General features: G+C 32.0%; 2 protein-coding genes across 2 annotated transcripts; both read right to left on the minus strand.

The window, feature by feature from the left end:
* Positions 1–712: 712 nt before the first annotated feature.
* On the minus strand, positions 713–15939 carry LOC127801572 (beta-glucosidase 13-like). The gene is made up of 14 exons (XM_052336816.1): positions 15810–15939; positions 4939–5138; positions 4760–4823; positions 3901–3959; positions 3273–3420; positions 2978–3055; positions 2775–2874; positions 2321–2576; positions 2171–2286; positions 1843–2063; positions 1711–1742; positions 1506–1602; positions 1294–1417; positions 713–1096 (listed from the first exon to the last, which is right to left on the minus strand). The coding sequence occupies exons 1-14, from the start codon at positions 15937–15939 to the stop codon at positions 928–930; spliced, it is 1794 nt and encodes a 597-aa protein (XP_052192776.1). The 3' UTR covers positions 713–927.
* Positions 15940–22941: 7002 nt separating this feature from the next.
* LOC127801562 (beta-glucosidase 12-like) lies at positions 22942–27373 on the minus strand. Its single transcript, XM_052336805.1, has 13 exons — positions 27186–27373; positions 27007–27070; positions 26189–26247; positions 25633–25708; positions 25266–25343; positions 25063–25150; positions 24606–24861; positions 24413–24528; positions 24085–24305; positions 23953–23984; positions 23748–23844; positions 23536–23659; positions 22942–23336 (listed from the first exon to the last, which is right to left on the minus strand). The coding sequence occupies exons 1-13, from the start codon at positions 27324–27326 to the stop codon at positions 23168–23170; spliced, it is 1521 nt and encodes a 506-aa protein (XP_052192765.1). The 5' UTR covers positions 27327–27373; the 3' UTR covers positions 22942–23167.
* Positions 27374–27895: the final 522 nt, after the last annotated feature.

Here is a 27895-nt window from a genome sequence, read left to right on the forward strand (position 1 = left end):
CCATCTAAGTCCAATGGTCGATTCCAATAATCTTGCAACTTCTATGGAATTTACTTTTGTGAAGCGTATTTGAGATACAAGGCGATAGATCAATTTTGGACTTTTTTCTTTGGGGTGATTCCTTAATTCACTTTTAAAGAAAGGCTTTACCTGGGCAATGTGAAAAATACTTCATATTTTTATAGATCCATTATTACTCTTCCTTGAGTATTGGGTGATACCTTAGCATGAGCTAATGGCATGGGGTTTTAATTAGCTATTCTTTTTCTCTTGGGACTATAAATGTGAAATTCCTCACCTTAAGGGCTTTTTGCAGTTCAGCCCTATAATTTCTATAAGAGATGTAAATCACGGAACCCAATAGTGAGAATCGAACACAAAACCTATGACCACCTATATAGCGGCTAGAATTCAGGGCTCTTGAGATCAACATATATACGGTCTCAACCGCTGGGGTATGCCCACGGAGGCGCTATTCTTCTTCTCTATTGTTTGGCAATATATAGCAGCATTGGTGTATTGTTCTTTTTTTTGGCTCTTTAGCAATGAATTATATAAGGAGAGATTATAACTTATAGATCAAGGCTAAAATTATTATTGCTTAACCTTCAAGGACAACACAAACATAATACATGAGAAGTGTATTGTTTTTTTGGGGGGGGCTCTTTAGCAATGAATTATATAAGGAGAGATTATAACTTATAGATCAAGGCCAAAATTATTATTGCTTAACCTTCAAGGACAACACAAACATAATACATGAGAAGAGAATTGCTCACACAATTACATTATAAAAATTTATTAATACAACTCAATATTAGAGTGAAGATTTATAAGAACACGCTGATCTTCAACTTATTGATAACATGACAAAACTAACCAACACACCAAATGAAATCACTTCAGGTCTTTTAATCATTCAACTTATTAATGAAGTAGGAATTTCTTGTACCAAGCTGCAGACTTTTTCAGGCATCTTTTAACTTCATTTTGATAATCTACATAAATGAGACCATATCTGAGAGTGAAACCAGAACTCCATTCCCAAGTGTCAAGAAGAGACCAAGCCATGAAACCCTTCACATCAACACCATCACTGCAGGCATAAAATATAAAATGAAATCTTAGTGAAATTCCTATTTTACTTATGTTCAAAAAATAAAAAATAAAAAAGCTCAAGTGGGGTATATGCATAAAAAATTACTACTTTAATTAAGAGTTGCTGAACTAGGAATAATACATCAATATAATGAAATATCTTCTATATGTTAATTTACAGGGTTTAGAACTCACTCAATAGCCTCCTTGAGAGCCGAAAGATGGGCACGGTAGTACTCTATCCTTTCTGGATCCTTGATACAGGTCTTTTCTGGATTATTGGTATCTTCTTCAATTATTTCGTTACTATCACCTAATCCTGAGAATGATGAAAATCAACTATAAATATATTTAATTTGGAAGATGTCAACAAGCGATATATATGAGCAAGATAATTATTTTCTTACCATTTTCTGTAATGTACATTCTCGGACTTTTGTAATGGTTTTTAGTATAATTCAATATTTTTTTAAGTCCTTCTGGTACCTTATACGTGTTTCCAAGCTACAAGCCATTTATCATAAGTTGATTACAAAACAAAAACTAATATTAGTTATGAAAGGCGAACAGAAAGTAAATCATCATCATATTGTTATTAGTATGTAAATATACCGGTTTACCAATAGGCTTTCCATCTTTCTCACCTATAAACGATAAATACAAATGAATTAGAACTTTTCAATAGATTTAGGTCCATTCAGTTGCAATGTAGCATCAAACCTTTTAAAAAACAAATATACTTACTTGTCAAAATAGCCAAATCATCAGTTGAAAAGCTAAGATGGGCAGGTTTATGATGACGGGGCACATGAACCGCATAGTTTGAGCTATAATAGTTTAGGGCAATGAAGTCGTAAGACCCTATCAACAGCGTAGCTTCTGAATCATTGAATTTTGGTAACCTATCTCGCACATGATCTTTCATGATTCGCGGATAGTCGCCGTAAACCAATGGATGAATAAACCTATAAAAGTTAAAGACTTTTTATCTTAGTGACAATTTCTAAACACCTTGATATAGTCTTAAATCAAAGATTACTTTTTGGCATTTTGATCAATATATTCAACTCACCATCCATACATAAAGTCAAGTGCACGATTGGCTGCTTTTTTGTCTGCGAACTTTTTAGAGTAAGGATACATCCAACCGACAGCCAAAGTTATTCCTATTTCTCCTTTTTGGGACTCCTGCAAGTCAAGTCACGAAAATTAAAAATCTCACTTGGTATTCCTCCATGTACACTTTGGCTGCTTTTGCATGAGCAATAAGCATATTATGACCAACTATGTAAGGTTCTGTTGAAGAATTCCCATCTGGGCAATTGTTAATTCTCCATGCAGAACATCGTCCCGGTGCCATGTCGCCCAAGTCATAACCCATCAAAATGTAAACATATGGCTCGTTAAAGGTTATCCAATGCTTGACCTTACCACCAAATTCCTTGAAACAAAATTCTGCATAGTCCTTGAAGTCATCCCTGCGCATCAAAATATATCCATTTTGTTTTACTAAAGTCATTAAGTTTTCTGGCTAGATATATATATATATATATAATCATGTAGAAAATAATGTATATATTTATATGTATATTCCTCAAAAATCACGTGTAGTGCTCACTTTAAAGAGTGTGTGCGTGTGTATACGCATGATGTCCGATATTGAAATATTTACTTACGTAATGTTGGGGTTCAAAAAGCCTTCACATTCTTTTTCTAAGGCTTGCGGAAGGTCAAAATGAAAAAGTGTGACAAAAGGTTGAATACCTATATGCGTATCTTCACCAAGGAAAACAAAAATGAGGCAGTAGTTAGTTGTTTAAGTAATTTTGTAAAGAATAATCATACAAAAAAGAGAGAAGAGATTATATATAGAAAGAACCATTTGCAAGAAGCTCATCGATGAGACTCTTATAGAAGTCAACTCTTGTTTTGTTCACTCCTCCACTTACCCCACCACCTGAGCAAACAAATCATCATTTAATCTAATAATGAAAAACACAAATTGGATATAGGATACGAAATAAAAATAGATAAAAAATGCTTGTGTATATAAATAAAAGTACATTTTTAAAAAATAAATTATATACATCTTGTAAAAAAATTTAAATTTTATTAAAAAGAAATTAAAGATTAGGTCTTTGGCCCTTGTGCAAAGCGAGGATCGAACTCACAACCTTCCAGATTGACACCAGCATATTGTTCATCCGACCACCTATACTCCGAGGGCTTATTAAAAAGAAACTTACTGGGTAATACTCTCGCCCAAGAAATGGAAAATCTGAAAACATTCATCCCAATGTCTTTCATTAGTTTCACATCCTCCTGCCACATTAAATTTTAGACTGTCAAAGATTGTTCAAAATAAAACAAACATTTTAATCTAAGTAGAAAGAGGTTGCCGCATATGATAAATAAAAATGATGTATAACCATTGGTTACGGTATAATAAATATATATTATTTTTAATTTAAAACATTCCAATTAATTGATAATAAATGTATCCTATTTTTGCAATATTCAATCAATTATTAAAATTATTTTTGATATTTTTGGCATTTTGAATATTTTAACTATCACTGTTTAACAAGAGAAATGATTTATACAAGCTTGAAACCTTAAAAGGTCTTAGTAAAACTTAGGTGTAGTTAGTGTATTTTATCCTTCTTAAAGTTCAAACCAATCATCTTTTTCAAAAGTTTTAAACCGAATAAAACTATTCATAACTCTAAATTGAGGAATACTAAAAAAATATTTATATCATATTTAAGTTAAAAATAATTTAACAAATATTTATAGTCACACCTTGTAGTGTTTAAGGAAGTCGTCAGTCACATTCGCATTGCTACGATCCGCTATTTTATCTGCAACATATTAAAAGGATCATCATATACAATATTTATAAAGTAATTAAAAGGATCATCATAAATGTTTTTTTAATTAATAAAAAATTATAATTACTATTAGATGAGTATATGCTTAGAATAACACACTCATAATAATCAAGAAATTACTCACTCTATAATAAGTACACAAAAATCTTTTTAGAGATCCTAACTCTCATAAAAATTTGAACCCTTGTATAAAGAAGTATATTAATTTCTTTATACTAGAGGCCAACATCACTAATTAATACAAAGAGTTTATTTTACTTACACTGAAGAAACATTTTTATCATCCAATTTATATTTACAACTTTGTTTTCTTTCTTGCGTCAAAGGAAGTAAAAAATACGATCGAATGCCAGTGCCAGCCTCTTTTTTTTTTATGTGAGATGATTCAATGGAGCCTAGCAGATGATCTCATAGCATTAAGGCTTTGTAATGATAATATAAGAATTTTAAGTAAGGTTAACGAGTGTCTTGAGTACTCGTTAGAATATAATAAATGTATTTTAATTTTTTAGGAGACCCATAACACACTTATTTTCATACTCTTAATAATTTAATTAATACATAAAATATCTTAAAACTTGATATATTTATAATCATAAGATTACTTGAGAATTAAATAGAAGATACAATAATTAAATATGTTTTTGTTGTAGATAAAATATAATTATTACACGCGGGTTAAGAATTTTAAAAGTAGATTTCAATAAAGTGAAGAATTTGAACAGTATAAATGAATGGAGAAGACTCGGAAGAGGTGGTAGATTAGAGACATGGAAAGTCGCGAACAAAAGCTTCCCATATGGTGTCGCCTCGCGTGCCTGGTGAGCCCTCGTACTGAATCACAAACACGAGTATATATTCAGAAGAGTCAAACCACGAACTTGTCTTTGAGCAAGAGAACGAACGTAACTAATTAAGAACAAAATTAAACACTAGCTAGCTTAATTACTTGATAAGCAGACGATGATGCTCCGAACAGAAACCCTTCGGGAAAGCTGGAGCGGTTGAACTTGTCGGAGACGAGATACTCGGCGTTGGCCGCAGCCAGGACGAGGAGGCCAAGCAGAAACCAGCTCAGGTGGGTTGCCATTGCAGATGAGTATACTCCCTGTGGTTGGAACCTTGAAGCTGCTTCTTCCACCAGCACACCTATAAATAGCAAAAAATCTGAAAATACGTACAGTTCGCTGCCACGTGAATTAATTTTTTATTTCCTCGTGAACGCGTCTGTCTTTGTCGTACGGACGATCAGAAAAGCCCCGTGAGGGTGTTTGGCTTACCATTTACCTTAAAAATTACATTATTTATTTTGTCAAGCATTTTTTAAAATTTTAACAGCTTAAATTCTATCAAACTTATAAATTATTTTAACAGATTAATAAATTTACTATAAATATTTTTGTTAATTTATATTTAATATATAAATTTATAAATTACATTACTTATTGTATGCATCATTTGCTGCCTCATCTTTGTATATATATATATATTTAATATATATATATATTGTATTAATATATTTTTTCATAATTATGTATAATTTATTAATATGTAATTGTAATAATTTTATTAATTTGATATTAATTTATAATTTATTTTTATTAAAAATTATTTTTTTATATTATTTAGTAATATGTTCATTTTTATTTTTTTTTTGTTAAGTTTTGATAATTTATTAATTTTTTAAATCAAATACATAACTATATAAATAATAATTTAAAATATATTTATTTAAATACGTTATCAAACTATCTAACTTTTAAATTTTACATAATTTATAAATATAAAGGGTTATAAGCCCCTACAAAAAAAAAAAGGAGTAAGCCAAACAACCTCCAACAGCGTTGCAATGGCATTTTGTTTGTCACATGATTGGCTGTGGGCTTTGGCTACTTTCACTGCTCTATCCATTAATTAAGCTGGTAGAATGGAGCTTTCTTCTTGCGTTATCGTGTATTTATTAGAAAATTCCACTCTTATGGATCCAGAAAAATAAATTTCGTTCCCTATTTTGAAAGTCGTCAAGCTGAGTGTTTAATTAAGGGTAGATGTAAGAAGTGCTAGGGGGGCGAGCTACGATTTTGATTAAGTAGGAATGAATTTAAATATAAAAAATATAATTTTAAAAATAAAATAATAATAATAATAATATTAAAAAATAAAATTTTTTTATAATTATTTCTTACGACTTTTCATACTTTGATAATGCTGCATAATGATCTCATTATCAATTTTATTAAATACATCTTTTTCAACATACACAACTAAGCTATCATTTATTCATTAATTTTCAATTTTATTACACAATCAATTCTTCACAATGTTTATTGTAGAAAATATTTTTTCAACTATAATAATAGTAATCGAAAAAGTTAATGCTAAAGTTGGAAGTTAATTGTAAACTAATGGGTACACTATTTTTTTTCATCACAACCAATTTACGTGAAGTTTAATGAATTCTCGTAATTCTTCAAACTCTTTTTTAAAATATAATTTATGAAAAGTTATTTGAGTATTTAATTTATTAACATAAAATATTATTTATTTAAATGCTTAAAAACCAGAGAAGAATCCTGGCCACTGGGCCTCATGTGGCTCCGCCCTTGTGAAGGGCCAACTGGGATGGGCCATGGTCACATGTGTGTTTAATTAAGGGTAAACAAGAGGGATCCTGTTAGACAACTGAAACTAGTATAAATTGGTTATTAGTTAAAATATAGGTTGATTTTTAGGACATTGCGATTCAAGCATATGAAAGAAATCATGGGCCAAGGGATGAAAAGCAAGACATGCAGTAAAAATGTAATTGGATGCTAAATCTCATTTTCCTAAATCATGGGCCACTTATTCCTCTTCTTAAAATTCCTCTTAATTAGTTATTTTTTCTGTTTTAATGTCTATAATTATAAATTTTAAAATTTTAATTAATGGTTAATAATTCATGCTTTATGTTAGTTTAATATATATTTTAAAAATATTAATAATTTCATTGTAATAATATATATTTATATAATCTAAGCATTATCTTGTTTTTGTGGTTTGATGGCAGATGTGACGAGTTGTGTGGGTTTGATTCTTTGCAGATCACGACCTTTTGTTATTTCCGTTGTGGAGCCACAAGACATAAATTTGGCCCACAAAAGATTTCCCTTTCTGCTTTGTAATGTATTGATTATTTTTCATATTTTTTTATGATTCAGATGTAGGTTTCGCTTGCTTAATTTTATTGAAGACTGAAATTTTTCTAGTTTGGTCTCTAGTAAATCGAGTGCAATTATAAATTTATATATTTTTAAGCAGATATGCGATCAATTTTCACAAAATAAAACATTTTTGCTTCTATAGGAGTCAAACCTCCGTCACTCCCAAGAAAATTTAAGAGTTTTACCATTTACATGATGCTCTAGGGATAATAATTTTCTATTTTCATTAAAAATTACGACAAGCAAGCATTCAAAAAAAAAAAAGAAATTAAAACTCTAATCTATGATTACGGCACATGTTAGTTTAAAACATTTATGGTTATGATTATAATAAAAAATAAATATATCTAATCTATGGTTACCGGCACATGTTAGTTTAAAACATTTATGGTTACGATTATAATAAAAAATAAATATACCTAGAAGCACCAAACATTTCATCATTCATTAAATCTTGATGAATATTAAGTGGGATTTGACATAATTAAACATCCAGTGACTCGTTAAATTTAGTAGAATACGCAAAATAGTTTGAATTTATCAAATTGAATGAAATTCAAAAGTCGTTTAACTTTAAGGGGAATGATTGAAATTACTTAAAATAATTAAGATTAAGAAAGTTTAGTAGAAATTTAAAAACATTTATACTAAACTGAAATTTTTAAGTAATTTCAATGTGCTCAACACAGAACAATTAACTTGATATTATTTTAGTGTCAAAAAGGAACCTACACCAAATTTTTTAACACTAATTTTTTTTTACTCCAATGTGCTCAACACTAAATTAGTGCAAAAAATATCTTCAAAGAATATATTTTATAAATAATTTTTTAACCAATATTAATTAATTTATTTAATATAAAATATTATTATTAAAAATAATTAGTAACATTTTACAAAAGAAAAAATATTTACTCTCATAATTTTTTAATTTTTTTTTACAAAATATGTTATTCTAAATATGGTAGTTTAGAATTAAGTATATCAAGTATTTTATTTTTAAGCCATGTTGTTGTTGATTTTTCTTTTAACCTTTTTTATTTTTTTATTTTCATTATGTATTTTTAATTTAAGTTAATAGAAATGTTGTTGCTTTTTATTAGATTATTGAGTTTTTGCATTAAGAATATTATCTTTTTATCAAGTAATTATTAAAATAATAAATTTTAATATACATCAATAAAGTTAGTTCATTTTATATTAACATAGTCTTTACAATATATATTAAAATTTTTAAAATATATTCAATATTATACTTATTTTATACATCTCAATAAAATATTTCCGGTATATATTCTTTATAATAATTTAATTTTATATTTTTAATTATTAATTTATATACAAATATAATAAACATAATAAAGAATATAAAGAGAATAATTTATTTTCAATAAAGTTAAAAATAAAATAAAAAAATAAATTTAGTGTTCATAAATTGTATAACACCAAATTTAGTGTTATACTATTTACTCAATATCAAATTTAGTGCTTGAAATTTGTATCCAACACCAATATGATATATTTATTAGAGCTTGTTTTTGACACCATATACCAATTTGGCGTATTAATTAGAGATGCTCTAAATAGCAGGCTTCATGAAGGAGAGAGATAAAAGAAGAGAATGGAAGTCGTCCCTATCCTGTCATTATAAGAGAATAGAAGGTTGGTTGAGGGATGGAATCTAAGAATATTTTTGATATTTTTTTTAAAACATCAAACATATTTAAATTAAGGTATTAAACTTTACAGCTAATTAAGAGTAATGTGTAAACTAATTTATAACATAGTCTTTAGTTTTATAAAAAGGAAATATACTAAAAGATGCCATCAAAATTGATTCGACAAGATGTGGACACGGCCAGGGCTAGATCTTTCATGAGGCTGTTGCCTCAAGGCCCATGAATATTTGATTATTTGGGAGCCCATAAAATTGGGAATCTTCCTTAGGGCCCATTGTCCAGCTGTCCACCCCCTCGCCTTCCGCAAACTTGGCTCACCCTTGACCTTCTCTCTCTTTCGCTTTTGCTCGTTGCCCAGTCTTTATCTCGCTTCGTCACTCCTTGCTTTGCCCTGCTTCGTCGACCTTCACTCGCTGCCTCTCTCTCCCTCCATCGCTCGGTCCGTCGGGCGCTCACCCTAGCCAGCTCGCCGCGCCCTCGTGGCCGGTGGCTTGCTCTCCATCGCTGCTGCCTCTCTCTCGCTCCATCACTCGGTCCGTCGGATGCTCACCTTCGTCGACTCGCCTCGCCTTCGTGGCTGGTGGGCGATGGCTCGCTCTTTGTTGCTCGCTACCTCTCTCTCACTCCGTCACAGTTTCGCACATTGACCCTCGTGGCCGGTGGCTCAGTGCTCTTATGTCTTGCCTCTTGCTCCGTCGATGGTCGATTAGCTCATCAGACTTTGTCTTTTAGATCTGCTTTAACTTTCTTTCTATCTGACTTCTTAATTAGCAATTAGTTGCTCCTTCACTTCGTTTTGTTTATGATGCATTCGGAGATTTGGCTTGCTTGCCTATGTTTATTTTATTGATCTTTGTTGAATATGTAAAAGCATATTTAATTTTATTGATGTTGCTCTATTTTGTTTATGATACATGACATGATGACAATTGTTTTCCTATTAGAAGTTAGAATTAGAGTTTAGAGATGACTTATTGATTTTAATTTTCTTAATATTATTACAAGAAATTAAGTTTAATATTATTATTATTTAAGTGTGCCTATAAACATATGTCTAGAGATCAAAAAAAAAAAAAAAAGAGAGAATATGTTTAAATATTTTAATAGCAACAAAATAACATAGAGAGAATAAATAGTTGAAAACCTGGGTGAAACTTTGGTGAAGGAACAAGAAATTTACCGAATATACCAGTTACAGTTGCATCTGGAAAAAAAAGTTTCTCTAACTTGAAGTTGATTAAGACTCATCTCTACTCAATTATGTTACAAGACAGATTTAATGGATTTGGCTATGTTGTTCATTAAGAAAAAAATGCTTGAACAACTTGATTATGTAAGCTTAATTGATATTTTTGCCTCTAAAATTTTAAGGAGAGTAGTTTTTAATTGATAATTTAGAAAATTTTTAATTTTATTCTTTGACATGGTATACATATTTATTTAATTTTTTATGTTTTATTATGAAAAAATAAAATTTAAATATACTCTATGATTCGGGAGCCCATTTTTAGATTTTGACTTAGGGCCCCAAAATCTCAAGTACAGTCTCTGGATGTGACAACCTATGGATAAACTTTAAGAACTAAATGTTCGTTTGTAATTTATTTTCTCTATCAAAATTAAAGATATAAACAACAGATGACTGTATAAGGACAATAATTAAAAAAATTACAAAGGAGAAGGAGGAGAAGGGGTCTGATGATGAAAATAGCAACATTCATACGTGGAAACAATTTCGTCTGAACAATGGAATGGAAAAATCTTTTGCTTTTTGTTATAGAAAAGGGCAAGTGCTATAAAGAAAAAAATCTTTTGCTTTTTATTAGATCATCATGTGTTATGAAACGTGACACTGTATTATTAGTTTGAGACACAATAACATGATCTCGCTAAAAGAAAAAAACTGGACTTTATCGATAGCTCCACCTATGGGTCTTCTTGAGAAAGGAAACTGAATACTTTATTTATCGATAGCTCCACTTATGGGTCAAGGAAACTGGAAAAGCTTGATGCAGCAGAGCTTTGTCGAACAGTGATTGATATGCTGCCTCAACTCAAATGACATTAATTGATCGGGATCATATGGGCTGAGCTGTTAAGTTACTTTTTCTGAAAGATAATGACTCTTCATTGGAATTAAGGATACCTTGATCTAATTTGTCGTGTATAGATGAAACCCAATTAGATAAGTTCGATCGAATTTTATCCCATGATAAAGCTCAGTCAAGCTTCATCATGGAATGAAGCTCGATTGAGATGAAGCCTGATTGATGAAGCCTAATCAGGCTTCATGATTGATAAAGTTTGATAATTGATAATAAAATTCGATTCAGTCATTAGATTTGTATATCTCGTCGATACATGTAATACGGTCCAATTTATATATAAATAGTTACTCTTGAGGCCTATGCATTAATTGTGGCATTTATACTAGTTATTGTTATACGGATACAATAATAATTTTAATTAATTAAAAATATTGTGATTAAGTCGTTTGAATGTATACAAAAATAAATAAATAATCAAAGGATGCGGGAATATCTCTGCGTAAATATTTTGATACTTAAATTAAACACTAAAAATGATATAAACTGTATTGATATTAATATCAGATGCGTTGTCCATTTTTAGGAATAAATGCGTGTTTATGTATAGAAGAACGTAGAATAATTTTAATTAATTTGAGATTAAGATTCTTTATAGATAATGTCTATTTTGATTATTGTCAATCTGATTAGGACTATGATCGTTATAGATAATGTCTATGACATTTATCTTATCATTTTTTGAAGATAAAATTTTTTAGGAATGATATTTATCTTAATATTCTGAAATTATTTTAAGATTAGAATTTTTTATAGATAATTATTTATCTTTTTTTAAAAAAATTTAAATATCAAAGTTATTTAATTTATTCGGCATAAAAAAAATTTATGCTATTTAATTCAAAATATTATTTTAAACTCTTAAATTTTTAATAAGTGTTTACTTATAACACAACTCTTAACAATAAATATATCACATTTGAACGTACCGACACACCCTAAACCATCTTAATGTACCACATATGCGTTCGTTATTTATTATCTTGTATTTTTTAATTTATTTTAAAAGATTTCTTCAATTTTAAAGGACCCATCCCCATCACATAATAATATTTTAAGTTTTAACTGAAATCTTGCAGCGACTTTCCTTAGAATACATGCATACATGCATACATGGTGGGGGTTGCACGCGTTGTGCGTGCTTGACACATTGTTTAACTTATTATATTTTGTAAAAAATTTGTGTACTCGTTATTTATTTATTTATTTTGTAATAAAATTTGTGTAATAAAAGGCATCAATTATTTCCACAATTTTGTTTTTTTTTTCAACTTAAATCTTAGGTGTGAAATTTATGTGGTTGTACGAATTTGTCCATAAATAAAAAGTAATGTCTGGAGATGAGCGGAACGTGACGCAATTTGAATGGTGCAATGAATACGGCACTCTATAGCTTCTAAGACTATGGCATTATAATAATTTGTTTCGTTTGCTGCCAGGCTCGTGCAAAAATTACATCTGAATCTTAGAATATTTATTTTTTAATATTTTATATGAATTGATATTTTTTATATAAATATTTGATATAAAAAATAAAAAATATATTATGTATTATAAAATTTTTATTTGCATATTATAATATAAAAAAGATTATTTTATATATTAAGAGTGTGTTTGATTGCACACATTTATTATAAAAAATGTATAAATGAAAAAATGTGTATGATATAAGCATTTAAAGATTCTTTCCAAAAAAATTATTTTTCAAGGAAATGGGATAATTTTTATTTTTTAGATAAATATTATCTAAAATTAAGTTTTAAATAATATAATTAAACAAACTCTAAATAAAATAGCGCGAAAGAATGCCATTTGGTCTTGGATATTTGCAATTTCAAAAGTTGTGTAAACTGGAAAGAACAGATTATCAGTTGATTGAATATCTACATGCCCCCAATCAATGTCGTGTATTTCACGTTTATGTTCCATCCCCATCCCCATTCTTGCGATCCCCTTCGTCATGGCTCGATCTCATAATTTTTGACAAAAGAGATGGTTCCATCACCGTTCTCTCTTCCCCCATTATGCTCTATATATAATCAAATATATTTATTAAAACTAAAAATTCCCACCGCAGCAATAGTATTTGCCAATTCCATCGCTTTCTGATAATAAATTTCACCATACCATTTTCTAAGTTGTTTTTCAAAAACACTCTCTTTGTAAGCACCCCCGCTTGGATATCCCAATCATCCGGTCTATCCGAACGAAAGCGCTTACATAAGGGAAGAGAAAAAGACATAAGGCAAAAATACCCTGACATACATACATGAGAAATATAGCAGCGGAAGCAAAACGGAAAACATGCATGCCCACAAGTACCCCGCTGACACAGCGGTCATGGAATAAATAGATATACACAAACCCTGTGCCAATAAATAGGAGATACAAGGAACAACCTAACACAGTAAAAAAAATGAGAGACAGAACTCCTAACAAAACATCAGAGACAATGGGGGCAACCAAACTACACCGTACACCATACCAACTTGACTAGCTGCTAGGTAGAACGATCTTCGCCCTCGGCCTTCGCTTTACCCTTACCTGGAATGATGGAAAGCAAGGTGAGTCGCAAGACTCAGCAAATTTATATGAAAAGGAAGGCTATAACATGAATCGAAGAGGAGATCACCCCAAATATAAACCCACATGTACACACAAGCCATGTGACGCAACCAAACAATAGTGCCGCGTAATAAAAGCACATACCGGTCATTGGGGCCCACATAAGACACCTGGCACCCAAGTCCCATACCAACCTACCGCTGCCCTAAAAGGCAACATAAATCTCCATAAACCTGTGTGCACTGTCCTGGGTTGGTACTCCCGTCACCCGTATCCCTACCGGTACTCCCGACAACCGAGCCAAAGGCTCCCTCGGAACGGTACTCCCGTCCGAGAACTAAATACTACCAGTATCCATGCAATTCACATAAAATGCAATGGCGTAATGAGCATCAACGTAATACAAGGCGCCCATACATCCAGGCATCAGGCCATGCTCCGCCCACATAGTAAATCACACGCAATGCATATGCCCGTACTGGATGCAATCTAACCAAACTAGAATGCCCGTGACCAAGCATAACCAAATCATGATAATCCCAACATGCAGCCCGTACCCATGTGCACACTAAACCATGCCACAAGAATAAAATATAATCAGGCATGCTATAATCACATAACGGTAGAGCTAGTTAGCAGTGCCTGGCACCGGTCAGCAGTCAGTGAATAGGAGAGACTAGTTGACAGCCTAAGATAGACTGTACGATAGTCACACCATCACCGAACAGCCAATCCTTGCCCCCACTGCACAACCGCTCTAGTCAATAAACAACCAAAAATCCAATAATAATACCCGAACTACTAAGAACCTAGCCCTGGGTGAGTATGGCATCATTCCCATAGACTTGGGGGTGGTACAAACCCCTGTAGGCAATCAACGAATAAAATCCTCGAAGCCAGGTTAATAAATTAAAATTTTAAAACACTTCGTTTAAAATCCCATAATTTACTAACAGCCAAAATAAACGAAGGGAGGTCAAACAAATTGATAACAAAAGAATCGACGAGGTGGGTGTAAAGAACTTGCCTTTACGAAGATATCCTTAGGCTTGATTCAATCCAACACGATAAAAATTATACACATTGCAATATCCTAATTATTTGCCAAAATTAATAAAATTGGGCTCTAAAAGAAATTCTGACCGTACAGAATATTAATTACTAGCTGCTCTACACACCTGGCTAATTAAATCGCTGATTAAACGAGATTTAACTTGAATTTAAACCCCAAAATCACCTAATTTTTCTCCCGCACACGCTGCCTTCTTTTTGAAAATTCGCTTACTGTTTAATTGCAAAAAGAACGCCCGAAATAGGGCTTAAATCGGCCAAAAATGAGCAGCTGAGGCGCGGCCACGTGGCAGCGCTGGAGCGGCCACTGGAGGCCACCGCCTTTATCCCAAAACGACATTGTTTTGGGACGCTTGGCTGATTAAAAATCAGCCCTCGCGCTCATAGGCCCTCTCCGGCGATTTGATCCCGCAACCGGCCCCTCGCACACACGCCCGCGTACCGCCCGCGCCACGCTCATGCCTTTACCCTTATACAACAACCATTAAATTTAAAGGTACATTTGGTCCCTTTTACAAAAACGCACCAGCCACCCCCAACTTCCATTAATTACACAACCACCCCTTATATTAATTACATTAATGCCCAAAACTTCTAAAAATTCCACAATTTGATTTATTTTAATTTTTCTGAAATTTCAGAAATTCCTAAAATAACAAAATTAATTATCTTAATTTTTTATTTCCTTAAAATCTCATAATTTATTTTTATTTATAACAACAAGTTATTTTAATATTTCTTTTAAATTAAATTACCCCAAAATTAAATTAAATTGCCATTTACGAGGCGTTACAAATCCTTCCCCCCTTAAAAGAATTTCGTTCCCAAAATTCATACCTGGCTAGGCAAATAACTGAGGGTGAAGTTGCCTCATGTCCTCCTCTAGCTCCCAAGTAACCTCCTCAGGGGTATGCCGCTGCCACTGGACCTTCACATAGGGAATCGTATGGTTGCAAAGCACTTTTTCTTTCCAATCCACGATACTGACAGGCAATTCGTTGTACGACGCGTCCTCTTGCACCACGAGCGGGTGATAATCAATAACATGCCCGGGATTTGCCACGTACTTGCGAAGCATAGAGACATGAAAGACATCATGTACGTGGGCTCACTGAGGGGGTAAAGCTAACCGGTAAGCCAACGATCCAACTCGCTCCAATATCTCGAACGGTCCCACATAGCGAGGACTCAACTTACCAGATACTCCAAAACGTCGAACACCCCTCATCGGCATGACTCGGAGAAAAACATGATCACCCACATCAAACTCCAAATCTCGGCGTCGTCTGTTCGCATAACTCTTTTGACGATCCTGAGCTGCCTTCATCCTAGCCCGGATCAACTGGATCTTCTCTGTCGTCTGCTCCACCAACTCCGGTCCAAGCAACGTTCGCTCCCCAATCTCTGTCCAGCAAAGCGGTGATCTACACGGTCGCCCGTATAATGCCTCAAATGGTGCCATCCCAATGCTGGCCTGGAAGCTATTATTGAAGGCAAACTCCACTAGCGACAAATGATCATCCCAGCTCCCATGAAAATCCAGTACACAGGCGCGGAGCATATCCTCCAAAGTCCGTATGGTCCGCTTCGACTGCCCGTCAGTTTGAGGGTGGAAGGCTGTACTGAAAGTCAGCTGAGTTCCCATAGCACTCTGCAACGCCTCCCAAAATCGTGAGGTAAACCGAGGATCCCTGTCTGACACAATGCTAGCTGGGACTCCGTGTAGTCTCACCACCTCATCAATGTATAACTTGGCCAGTCGATGAATAGGATAGGTTTTCTTAACAGGTAGGAAGTGCGCTGATTTAGTCAATCGATCGATAATCACCCATATTGAATCATATCCCCGGCTAGATCGCGGCAATCCCGAGACAAAATCCATAGCTATGCGCTCTCACTTCCACTCCGGTACAGATAAAGGTCGTAACAATCCTGCGGGCCCCTGGTGCTCAGCTTTGACTTGCTGGCACACTAAACATCGCGAAACAAACTCTGCTACGCTCCTCTTCATGCCGCTCCACCAATATTGACGCCGTAAGCCCTGGTACATCTTCGTTGCCCCAGGATGGATAGTATAGGGAGAACGATGAGCCTCCTTTAGGATCCTCTGCCTGATATCACTGTCACTCGGTACACAAATCCGTCCACGGAACAATAGCAAGACATCGTCTCTCTGGTTTTGAAACCGCCGCTAAAATTAAAATTTAATTTTTTTTATTAATTTTCGTGGCGGTTTTGAAATCGTCGCTAAAATTAAAAATTTATTTATTTTTATTAATTTTCGCAGCGGTTTCAAAACCACCGCAAAAATATAATTAACGGCGATTATTCCAGCGGTTGCTAAAAACCGTCGCTAAACGCTCCACGACTGTTGACTTAGCAGTGGTTTTGAAAATCGTCGTTAAATTACTTAGCGGCGGTTAAAAACCGCCACTAAATGCAAAAGAAATCGCCACTAAATGCCGATTTTTTTGTAGTGAAAGGTGGAGAAAGTCATTTTCAACATATTTTCATCAGTAATTTTTTATCCACAAAGAGTTAATTTAGAAGTTATTCTGAGAAATTCAGAATTGTACTTACTCATAGTTTTAAAGTGCTAAAGGCATAAATGTATCCATTCATAACAGACTCTAGGAAGGACCATGATTTTCTGATGGTCAAATCTTTCTTTCAATTTTTTTCAAAGGACTTGTGGATCTTTTGCTGTGAGATACTCAATCTTCAATCCATTATGAAAATGGTGACGAAGGAAAATGAGCGTTTTTGCACGATCCTGCTAGGATTGAGTGTTTCCTTCTTTTATTGTCTTCCCCAGACCCATTGAGATTAGATGAATCTCATCATCAAGAATCCATAACAATTAGTTCTTGCCGGATATGTCTAATGTACTAAACTCAAGTTTGGTGATATTTGCTATTTGTATTACTCTATAATGAGTAAATAAGATCCAATTAATATTCAAAAAATGTAATTAAATATTGTATGATCATATAATTAATGTTAACAGAACATAAGTTATTTGTTTTCCATCAAGAATAAGCATTAGATCATACATCACATATAGAAAACAAATATTATTCAAGATATGTGCTACTTCAAGAGTATAATAAAATTTGAAAATAATGACATATTTTGAACTATTACTACTTTAGCAGCAATAGTTTAATATTTTTCAAGAATATTAAAATTAGAATGTTATATAATATAATTTAAAAATAATGACATATTTTGGACTATTACTATTTCAAGAGCAATAGTTTATTATTCTTCAAGAATATTGAAATATGGATATATTAATTAAAGAAGGAAATAATGTATGAATTAATGAAGGAAATATTGGCATATGAATTAAAAAAGAAAATAAGATTCAATTAAGATATCAATTAAAGGAAATATTGCAAGATTATATCAATTAATTAATTCCATATCAATTTAAAGAAAATATTGCAAGATCATTTCAATTAAAGGAAATATTGCACAATTATATCAATTGAAGAAAATAATGAATGGTTATATCAATTAAAGAAAATACATCATAATTATAACAATTAAAGAAAATATTGACATGATAAAAAAATAATTTTCTAAAATTGTAATGACATATAATATTAGATCTGATAAAAGTTTGTTCTTAAGGAGCATGTAATATTCTTCTAGAATATTGCAATAAGTTGTGTTACTTTAGGAGCAACAACATATTCAATCTAATATATTATGTTCATTAGGAACAATTAACATATTAAAAAAATGTAAAAGAAAACTGTGCCTCTTCAAGAGCAACACTAAGATATTCTTTTAGAATATTTGAAACAAAATAAAATTGTAATTCTTTAGGAACCACAATAGTATAATAATCTTTTGGGTTATTAATAACATTATAAAATTGTGAAACAATTGAGAATAAGATTCATGATAAGAGAGAGAGTCCACTAGACAGACAAAATTGAAGAAAAGAAACTTGAGATCGTGGTTTAAAAAATTTAAGATTGTGCTGATAATGTGTTGTAAAATAGATAAAAAAGATAATGGTTGAATATAATCATATATGGATTAAAGAGAAATCAACTCCAACAAGTTAACAGTGAGACCAGAACAAAGAGAGAGAAAGAGAAATCATAGAAAAGATATCAATATAATATTACCTAAAAAGTTTGTATTTTATCAAGAACTAAAACCCTATATTTATAGAGAGAAATAAGAGTTGCAAAAGTCCAATAGTTATTCATCCATAATTAATAATTTTCAACAATCTCATGATTTTAAAATAATTGCTCATTGTAATGACCCGTTGGTGGGTCTAGGAGTTATTAATATTTTGTTTATGAGTATTAGGAATTTTACCCCTATTAAATTAAATGTGAGAAATATTTAATGTGACAAATGTATGTAAATAAATTATGTGTTAAATTAATGGATTGGGTTGCCCATTTGGGCCCAAGCCCATGTATTAGTGGGTTGTGTTTTAATTAAATGGGATTGATATTGATTTGGACCTAGGATGGAAATGGGCGACTTGGAACTTGACTATTGAAATGGGTTTTGAGCCCATGTGTTTGAAGTGGTATGTATTAATGAGTAATGAAATAAATGGAAATGTTATGGATTGGGCTTTGAAAATTGGTTAGGCCCATGTGAAATTTTCTTGTATTAAATGAAGTTATAAAGTTGGTCCATCGGGCCAAGTATGTGTTGAATTATTGATTTGGGCTTGAGCCCAATTGCAAATTGTGTTTTAAGTTAAATGAAAATAAGAAAGAAATAAGAAAAAGGCAAAATGTCCAAAGTAGGTTTATATGTTGATGTTGTGTAAGAAAAAGAAGAGAGTAAAATGGTAATTGGCATAATGGGTTGAATAAAGAAAGGAGAAAAGAAATGAAAAAAAAAGAGAAGCAAAATGGCAAAAATTGGGCATGAGATACTTTGTGTTGTGTGTGTGTATATGAGGGCATTTTGGTAACTTCCGAGGGGAGAGCGGTTGGCAGCCCACTTCTCCCCATCTTTCTGTCCGTGCCTTCATGCTTCTTCTTCATTCTTCATCTTCTCTCGGTGGAAGCTTCTCCTTCTTCTCCTATTTTTCTTCCTTTTCTCCTTCCATTTATCTCCTTGTTTGGAGCTTCAAAAAGTGGGGTGTTGACTTCATCGGAAGGCTTTTCTTCTCTTCGATTTTCTTTAACGAGGCAAGTTCTTTTTGCACCCTTTTATCGTGTTGTGCAAGTTTTCTATTGTTCCTTTCCTTTAATGCAACTCCACATTCTCATCGGTTTTAATATATAAGAATACGACCTTGTGTGTCTCATTTTCTTGCTAAAAATCATTTTTAAAGAAGTTTGAAATTTTTTCTATTTTTCTCCAAAAAGTGGTGGGTTTTCCATTTGAGATGGTTTTGGGGTCTCTTTTGAAGTCTCCATGGGGTATATTTTATCCCATTTTTCTTTCATAGAATGACATAGCGGGTTAGGATGCTAGAATGAGAGTTTTTAGGTGATTGATGTCCATTTTGTGTGTTTTTTGTGGGTTTCTGGTAAGTTTTTTTCGTTCTCAGCCAAGTCGACTTGTCTGGGAGGTCAAGTCGACTCGATTTGCCCTCAAATCGACTCGGCTGCAACTTGACTACACTGCGCATGCTTCACTATTTTGCCTATAACTTTTGATATAAAAGTCAAAATTGAGATCCATTTGAAGCATCATAAACTAGACTTTGAAGGATTCGATTTGATATATAATATCATATATTTTGGTTATGATTTGAGTTGGTTAAGGCTTTTCTTAATCCAAATCATGTAAGATTGTTAAAGCAAATTATTTTTAAATGCTTCATTTGATATTCCTCAATCCCCTAAAATGATAGAATGTGGTTGAAGACACCTATACGTATATACATGGGATTCATGTGATAATAGCGTAAATGAGTTGCATGAGGAAGCATGATAATCATTTGGGAAGTTAATAAGAAATGTTCTTGGTTGGTATGTCCATGGAGTCTCATGGGTGATGCATTGCTAACATTATATGAATAATTGCACTTAAATGATGGGGTTTCCATAAATGGATGTGAATGAAGTCATATGCATGATCATGATGTGATGTGTCCTAAAATCCCAGCGGGTGATTTTAGGCCTGTCGTTGTGAAGATGCTTGAATGCCTATGCATATGTATGTATATATATATTGCCTTAGCGCACCTATTATTTTGCTCAGAAGAAAGTAAGTGGATATCCCCAATTAAGGTATGCCATGGCAAGAAAGGCGGTTTATCCGCAAGGAAAGAAATGTGAAAAAGGCTGTTCGTCTACAAGAAAGAAAAAGGGATATCCTACCAAGGTGGCTCGCCCACATTTGTTTTTTGTATGTGTATCATGTACTTTCTTATGCTAAGGTTTATGTTGATTAAGTGTGTTACACTATGGCATCAAGTGTGTAAATGTTACTTCTTGTAATTATGCTTGCGATTGTGTTACATTGCATTGCTTAATCATATTTCAAAGGCGATGTGTCCACAAAATGGCGGTGTGTCTGCATTATTTTTGTGCTATAAGCTATGTTGATAAAATGGCTTTGTGCTATGGTGTAAGTGGGTGAATGTTATCTCCCATGGTAAAGTGGGTGAATTTTTTAGCAAGAAAAGAAAGTATGACATAAATAAATTGAATCATGGTTAATGAAGAAGGCATGGATTGGTGTGTCATTTATGCTTGATGCTTGGGGTAAGTCTGGTCATATCTAGTTTTCGTTGTTTTTATACACTTGTCGAGCCTTATGAATCACTTTGAAAAATGTATTTTGATGAAATGTAATGAATTATAATTTCTTAGAAGATGATGTTGTCAAGTATGGAAGGCATGAACTCAATTGCGATTTAGTGGTTGGGTAGTGAGTTTCCCTTGGTTCTTTGTTATTCATGTTTTCATATATTGATCTTGTCGTAATTTCTCTTTGATATATGCTTGCTGAGCCTTGTGGTTGAGTCTTGTGGCTCACCCTTGCTTTTTTTGTTATTTTAGGAAAAAATAAAAATAATTATTTGGGGCGAATTCTGAATAGATGTGTACAGAGATGTCCCGCCCTCAAAGATCCATGAGTGTAGTTTGAGAGCATGATTAGAAGGTTTAATTTTGCATTTAAAGTCTTGATGCCCATTTTATTATGAAAATGTATGGGTGGTAAGCTCTAGATGATAATATAAAGAATAATGTAATATTTATTTTGGTTCCTATTAATAGTGAGCAAATATTTATATATAAACATATCATATGTGTACATATCGTATACATATGTACATACCATATTTACAATATATACATATTCACATATAAATATATGTCTATACATGCAGTAAAATATTTTAACAAAACACATATGCAAGTATTTGTTATTAATGAATGAAAATAAAATATTTTATAATTAATATGTAATTAAAAAAAATAGTCCAAATGACACAAGTGGTGTCATTCGAAATTCTCCCATTTTTAAGTCGAAATCCATTACGAATTTAGACTAAATTTAAATATTTCTATAAAATGATAGTCAAGTATTGGATTTGAGATTTCAAATTATAAATCATAGATAATGGGGGTTATATGATCACATCCAAACACAACTTTGTGTAAGCAAGCAATTGATTTGGTACTTGAATTATTTTTTATTTTTAAAAATACTCGTTATATTTAGAAAAATTCCATTTGTGAACTTCTTTTTTTTAATGGAAACTTACAATCTCTAAATCGAATTAAACTTTACCTTACTGTTTTGGTTCTCACCATCTAAGTCCAATGGTCGATTCCAATAATCTTGCAACTTCTATGGAATTTACTTTTGTGAAGCGTATTTGAGATCCAAGGCCATAGATCAATTTTGGACTTCTTTTCTTGGGGTGATTCCTTAATTCACTTTTAAAAAAGGCTTTACCTGGGCAATGTGAAAAATACTTCACATTTTTATAGATCCATTATTACTCTTCCTTGAGTATTGAGCGATACCTTAGCATGAGCTAATGGCATGGGGTTTTAATTGGCTATTCTTTTTTTCTTGGGATCATAAAGGTGAAATCTCTCACTTTAAGGGCTCTCACAGCTCAGCCCCATAATTTCTGCAAGAAGGGTAAATCACGGAATCCAGTAGTGAGAATCGAACACGAACATTGTGACCGACTATATAGCGGCTAGAATTCAGAGCTCTTGGAACCAATATATGTACGGTCTCAATTGCTGAGTTATGCCCATGAAGGTGCTATTCTTCTTCTCTATTGTTTGGCAATATATAGCAGCATTGGTGTATTGTTTTTTTTTTTTTTGGCTCTTTAGCAATGAATTATACAAGGAGAGATTATAACTTATAGATCAAGGCCAAAATTATTATTGCTTAACCTTCAAGGACAACACAAACATAATACATGAGAAGAGAATTGCTCACACAATTACATTATAAAAATTTATTAATACAACTCAATATTAGAGTGAAGATTTATAAGAACACACTGATCTTCAACTTATTGATAACATGACAAAACTAACCAACACCAAATGAAATCACTTCAGGTCTTTTAATCATTCAACTTATTAATGAAGTAGGAATTTCTTGTACCAAGCTGCAGACTTTTTCAGGCATCTTTTAACTCCATTTTGATAATCTACATAAATGAGACCATATCTGAGAGTGAAACCAGAACTCCATTCCCAATTGTCAAGAAGAGACCAAGCCATGAAACCCTTCACATCAACACCATCACTGCAGGCATAAAATATAAAATGAAATCTTCGTGAAATTCCTATTTTACTTATGTTAAAAAAAAAAAAAAAAAAAAAAAGCTCAAGTGGGGTATATGCATAAAAAATTACTACTTTAATTAAGAGTTGCTGAACTAGAAATGATACAACAGTATAATGAAATATCTTCTATATGTTAATTTATAGGGTTTAGAACTCACTCAATAGCCTCCTTGAGAGCCAAAAGATGGGCATGGTAGTACTCTATCCTTTCTGGATCCTTGATACAGGTCTTTTCTGTATTCTTGGTCTCTTCTTCAATTATTTCGTTACTATCACCTAATCCTGAGAATGATGAAAATCAACTATAAATATATTTAATTTGGAAGATGTCAACAAGCGATATATATGAGCAAGATAATTATTTTCTTACCATTTTCTGTAATGTACATTCTCGGACTCTTGTAATGGTTTTTAGTATAATTCAATATTTTTTTAAGTCCTTCTGGTACATTATACGTATTTCCAAGCTGCAAGCCATTTATCATAAGTTGATTACAAAACAAAAACTAATATTAGTTATGAAAGGGGAACTGAAAGTAAATCATCATCATATTGTTATTAGTATGTAAATATACCGGTTTACCAATAGGCTTTCCATCTTTCTCACCTATAAACGATAAATACAAATGAATTAGAACTTTTCAATAGATTTAGGTCCATTTAGTTGCAATGTAGCATCAAACCTTTTAAAAAACAAATATACTTACTTGTCAAAATAGCCAAATCATCAGTTGAAAAGCTGAGATGGGCAGGTTTATCATGACGGGGCACATGAACCGCATAGTTTGAGCTATAATAGTTTAGGGCAATGAAGTCGTAAGACCCTATCAACAGCATAGCTTCTGAATCATTGAATTTTGGTAACCTATGTCGCACAAGATCTTTCATGATTCGCGGATAGTCGCCGTAAACCAATGGATGAATAAACCTATAAAAGTTAAAGACTTTTTATCTTAGTGACAATTTCTAAACACCTTGATATAGTCTTAAATCAAAGATTACTTTTTGGCATTTTGATCAATATATTCAACTCACCATCCATACATAAAGTCAAGTGCACGATTGGCTGCTTTTTCGTCTACCAACTTTTTAGAGTAAGGATACATCCAACCGGCATTCAAAGTTATTCCTATTTCTCCTTTTTGGGACTCCTGCAAGTCAAGTCACGAAAGATGAACACTCATAATATATATTATAAACTGAAGAATCAGAAAATTAAAAATCTCACTTGGTATTTCTCCATGTACACTTTGGCTGCTTTTGCATGAGCAATAAGCATATTATGACCAACTATGTAAGGTTCTGTTGAAGAATTCCCATCTGGGCAATTGTTAATTCTCCATGCAGAACATCGTCCCGGTGCCATGGCACCCAAGTCATAACCCATCAAAATGTAAACATATGGCTCGTTAAAGGTTATCCAATGCTTGACCTTACCCCCAAATTCCTTGAAACAAAATTCTGCATAGTCCTTGAAGTCATCCCTGCCCATCAAAATATATCCATTTTGTTTTACTAAAGTCATTAAGTTTTCTGGCTAGATATATATATATATATATATAATCATGTAGAAAAATAATGTATATATTTATGTGTATATTCCTCAAAAATCACGTGTAGTGCTCACTTTAAAGAGTGTGTGCGTGTGTGTACGCATGATGTCCGATATTGAAATATTTACTTACGTAATGTTGTGGTTCAAAAAGCCTTCATATTCTTCTTCTAAGGCTTGAGGAAGGTCAAAATGAAAAAGTGTGACAAAAGGTTGAATACCTATATGCGTATTTTCACCAAGGAAAACAAAAATGAGGCGGTAGTTAGTTGTTTAAGTAATTTTGTAAAGAATAATCATACAAAAAAGAGAGAAGAGATTATCTATAGAAAGAACCATTTGCAAGAAGCTCATCGATGAGACTCTTATAGAAGTCAACTCCTGTCTTGTTCACTCCTCCACTTACCCTACCACCTGAGCAAACAAATCATCATTTAATCTAATAATGAAAAACACAAATTGGATATAGGATACGAAATAAAAATAGATAAAAAATGCTTGTGTATATAAATAAAAGTACATTTTTAAAAAATAAATTATATACATCTTGTAAAAAAATTTAAATTTTATTAAAAAGAAATTAAAGATTAGGTCTTTGGCCCTTGTGCAAAGCGAGGATCGAACTCACAACCTTCCAGATTGACACCGGCATATTGTTTATCCGACCACCTATACTCTGAGGGCTTATTAAAAAGAAACTTACTGGGTAATACTCTCGCCCAAGAAATGGAAAATCTGAAAACATTCATCCCAATGTCTTTCATTAGTTTCACATCCTCCTGCCACATTAAATTTTAGACTGTCAAAGATTGTTCAAAATAAAACAAACATTTTAATCTAAGTAAAAAGAGGTTGCCGCATATGATAAATAAAAATGATGTATAACCATTGGTTACGGTATAATAAATATATATTATTTTTAATTTAAAACATTCCAATTAATTGATAATAAATGTATCCTATTTTTGCAATATTCAATCAATTATTAAAATTATTTATGATATTTTTGGCATTTTGAATATTTTAACTATCACTGTTTAACAAGAGAAATGATTTATACAAGCTTGAAACCTTAAAAGGTCTTAGTAAAACTTAGGTGTAGTTAGTGTATTTTATCCTTCTTAAAGTTCAAACCAATCATCTTTTTCAAAAGTTTTAAACCGAATAAAACTATTCATAACTCTAAATTGAGGAATACTAAAAAAATATTTATATCATATTTAAGTTATAAATAATTTAACAAATATTTATAGTCACACCTTGTAGTGTTTAAGGAAGTCGTCAGTCACATTCGCATTGCTACGATCCGCTATTTTATCTGCAACATATTAAAAGGATCATCATATACAATAATTATAAAGTAATTAAAAGGATCATCATAAATATTTTTTTAATTAATAAAAAATTATAATTACTATTAGATGAGTATATGCTTAGAATAACACACTCATAATCTTTTTAGAGATCCTAACTCTCATAAAAATTTGAACCCTTGTATAAAGAACTATATTAATTTCTTTATACTAGAGGCCAACATCACTAATTAATACAAAGAGTTTATTTTACTTACACTGAAGAAACATTTTTATCATCCAATTTATATTTACAACTTTGTTTTCTTTCTTGCGTCAAAGGAAGTAAAAAATACGATGGAATGCCAATGCCAGCCTCTTTTTTTTTATGTGAGATGATTCAATGGAGCCTAGCAGATGATCTCATAGCATTAAGGCTTTGTAATGATAATATAAGAATTTTAAGTAAGGTTTACGAGTGTCTTGAGTACTCGTTAGAATATAATAAATGTATTTTAATTTTTGAGGAGACCCATAACACACTTATTTTCATACTCTTAATAATTTAATTAATACATAAAATATCTTAAAACTTGATATATTTATAATCATTAGATTACTTGAGAATTAAATAGAAGATACAATAATTAAATATGTTTTTGTTGTAGATAAAATATAATTATTACACGCGGGTTAAGAATTTTAAAAGTAGATTTCAATAAAGTGAAGAATTTGAACAGTATAAATGAATGGAGAAGACTCGGAAGAGGTGGTAGATTAGAGACATGGAGAGTCGCGAACAAAAGCTTCCCATATGGTGTCTCCTCGCGTGCCTGGTGAGCCCTCGTACTGAATCACAAACGCAAGTATATATTCAGAAGAGTCAAACCACGAACTTGTCTTTGAGCAAGAGAACGAACGTAACTAATTAAGAACAAAATTAAACACTAGCTAGCTTAATTACTTGATAAGCAGACGATGATGCTCCGAACAGAAACCCTTCGGGAAAGCTGGAGCGGTTGAACTTGTCGGAGACGAGATACTCGGCGTTGGCCGCAGCCAGGACGAGGAGGCCAAGCAGAAACCAGCTCAGGTGGGTTGCCATTGCAGATGAGTATACTCCCTGTGGTTGGAACCTTGAAGCTGCTTCTTCCACCAGCACACCTATAAATAGCAAAAAATCTGAAAATACGTACAGTTCGCTGCCACGCGAATTAATTTTTTATTTCCTCGTGAACGCGTCTGTCTTTGTCGTACGGACGATCAGAAAAGCCCCATGAGGGTGTTTGGCTTACCATTTACCTTAAAAATTACATTATTTATTTTGTCAAGCATTTTTTAAAATTTTAACAGCTTAAATTCTATCAAACTTATAAATTATTTTAACAGATTAATAAATTTAATATAAATATTTTTGTTAATTTATATTTAATATATAAATTTATAAATTACATTACTTATTGTATGCATCATTTGCTGCCTCATCTTTGTATATATATATATTATATTAATATATTTTTTCATAATTATGTATAATTTATTAATATGTAATTGTAATAATCTTATTAATTTGATATTAATTTATAATTTATTTTTATTAAAAATTAATTTTTTATATTATTTAGTAATATGTTCATTTTTATTTTTTTTTGTTAAGTTTTGATAATTTATTAA

The sequence above is a fragment of the Diospyros lotus genome, chromosome 5 (genome assembly GCF_014633365.1).
Source record: "Diospyros lotus cultivar Yz01 chromosome 5, ASM1463336v1, whole genome shotgun sequence".
NCBI lineage: Eukaryota > Viridiplantae > Streptophyta > Magnoliopsida > Ericales > Ebenaceae > Diospyros > Diospyros lotus.

Bases quoted from the DNA above. Each gene is read 5' to 3' on its own strand.
- LOC127801572 (XM_052336816.1), bottom strand. From the start codon at position 15,939: ATGAAGGCAGCTCAGGATCGTCAAAAGAGTTATGCGAACAGACGACGC. The intron at 5,139-15,809 runs GTAAGTTGAGTC...TGCTATTTATAG, and splicing joins TCGACGTTTTGGAGTATCTG to GTGTGCTGGTGGAAGAAGCA. The intron at 1,603-1,710 runs GTATATTTACAT...AATGGCTTGTAG, and splicing joins GAAAGCCTATTGGTAAACCG to CTTGGAAACACGTATAAGGT.
- LOC127801562 (XM_052336805.1), bottom strand. From the start codon at position 27,326: ATGGCAACCCACCTGAGCTGGTTTCTGCTTGGCCTCCTCGTCCTGGCT. The intron at 26,248-27,006 runs GTCTCTAATCTA...AATATGTTGCAG, and splicing joins TTTTGTTCGCGACTCTCCAT to ATAAAATAGCGGATCGTAGC. The intron at 24,306-24,412 runs GTGAGTTGAATA...TAACTTTTATAG, and splicing joins CTTGACTTTATGTATGGATG to GTTTATTCATCCATTGGTTT.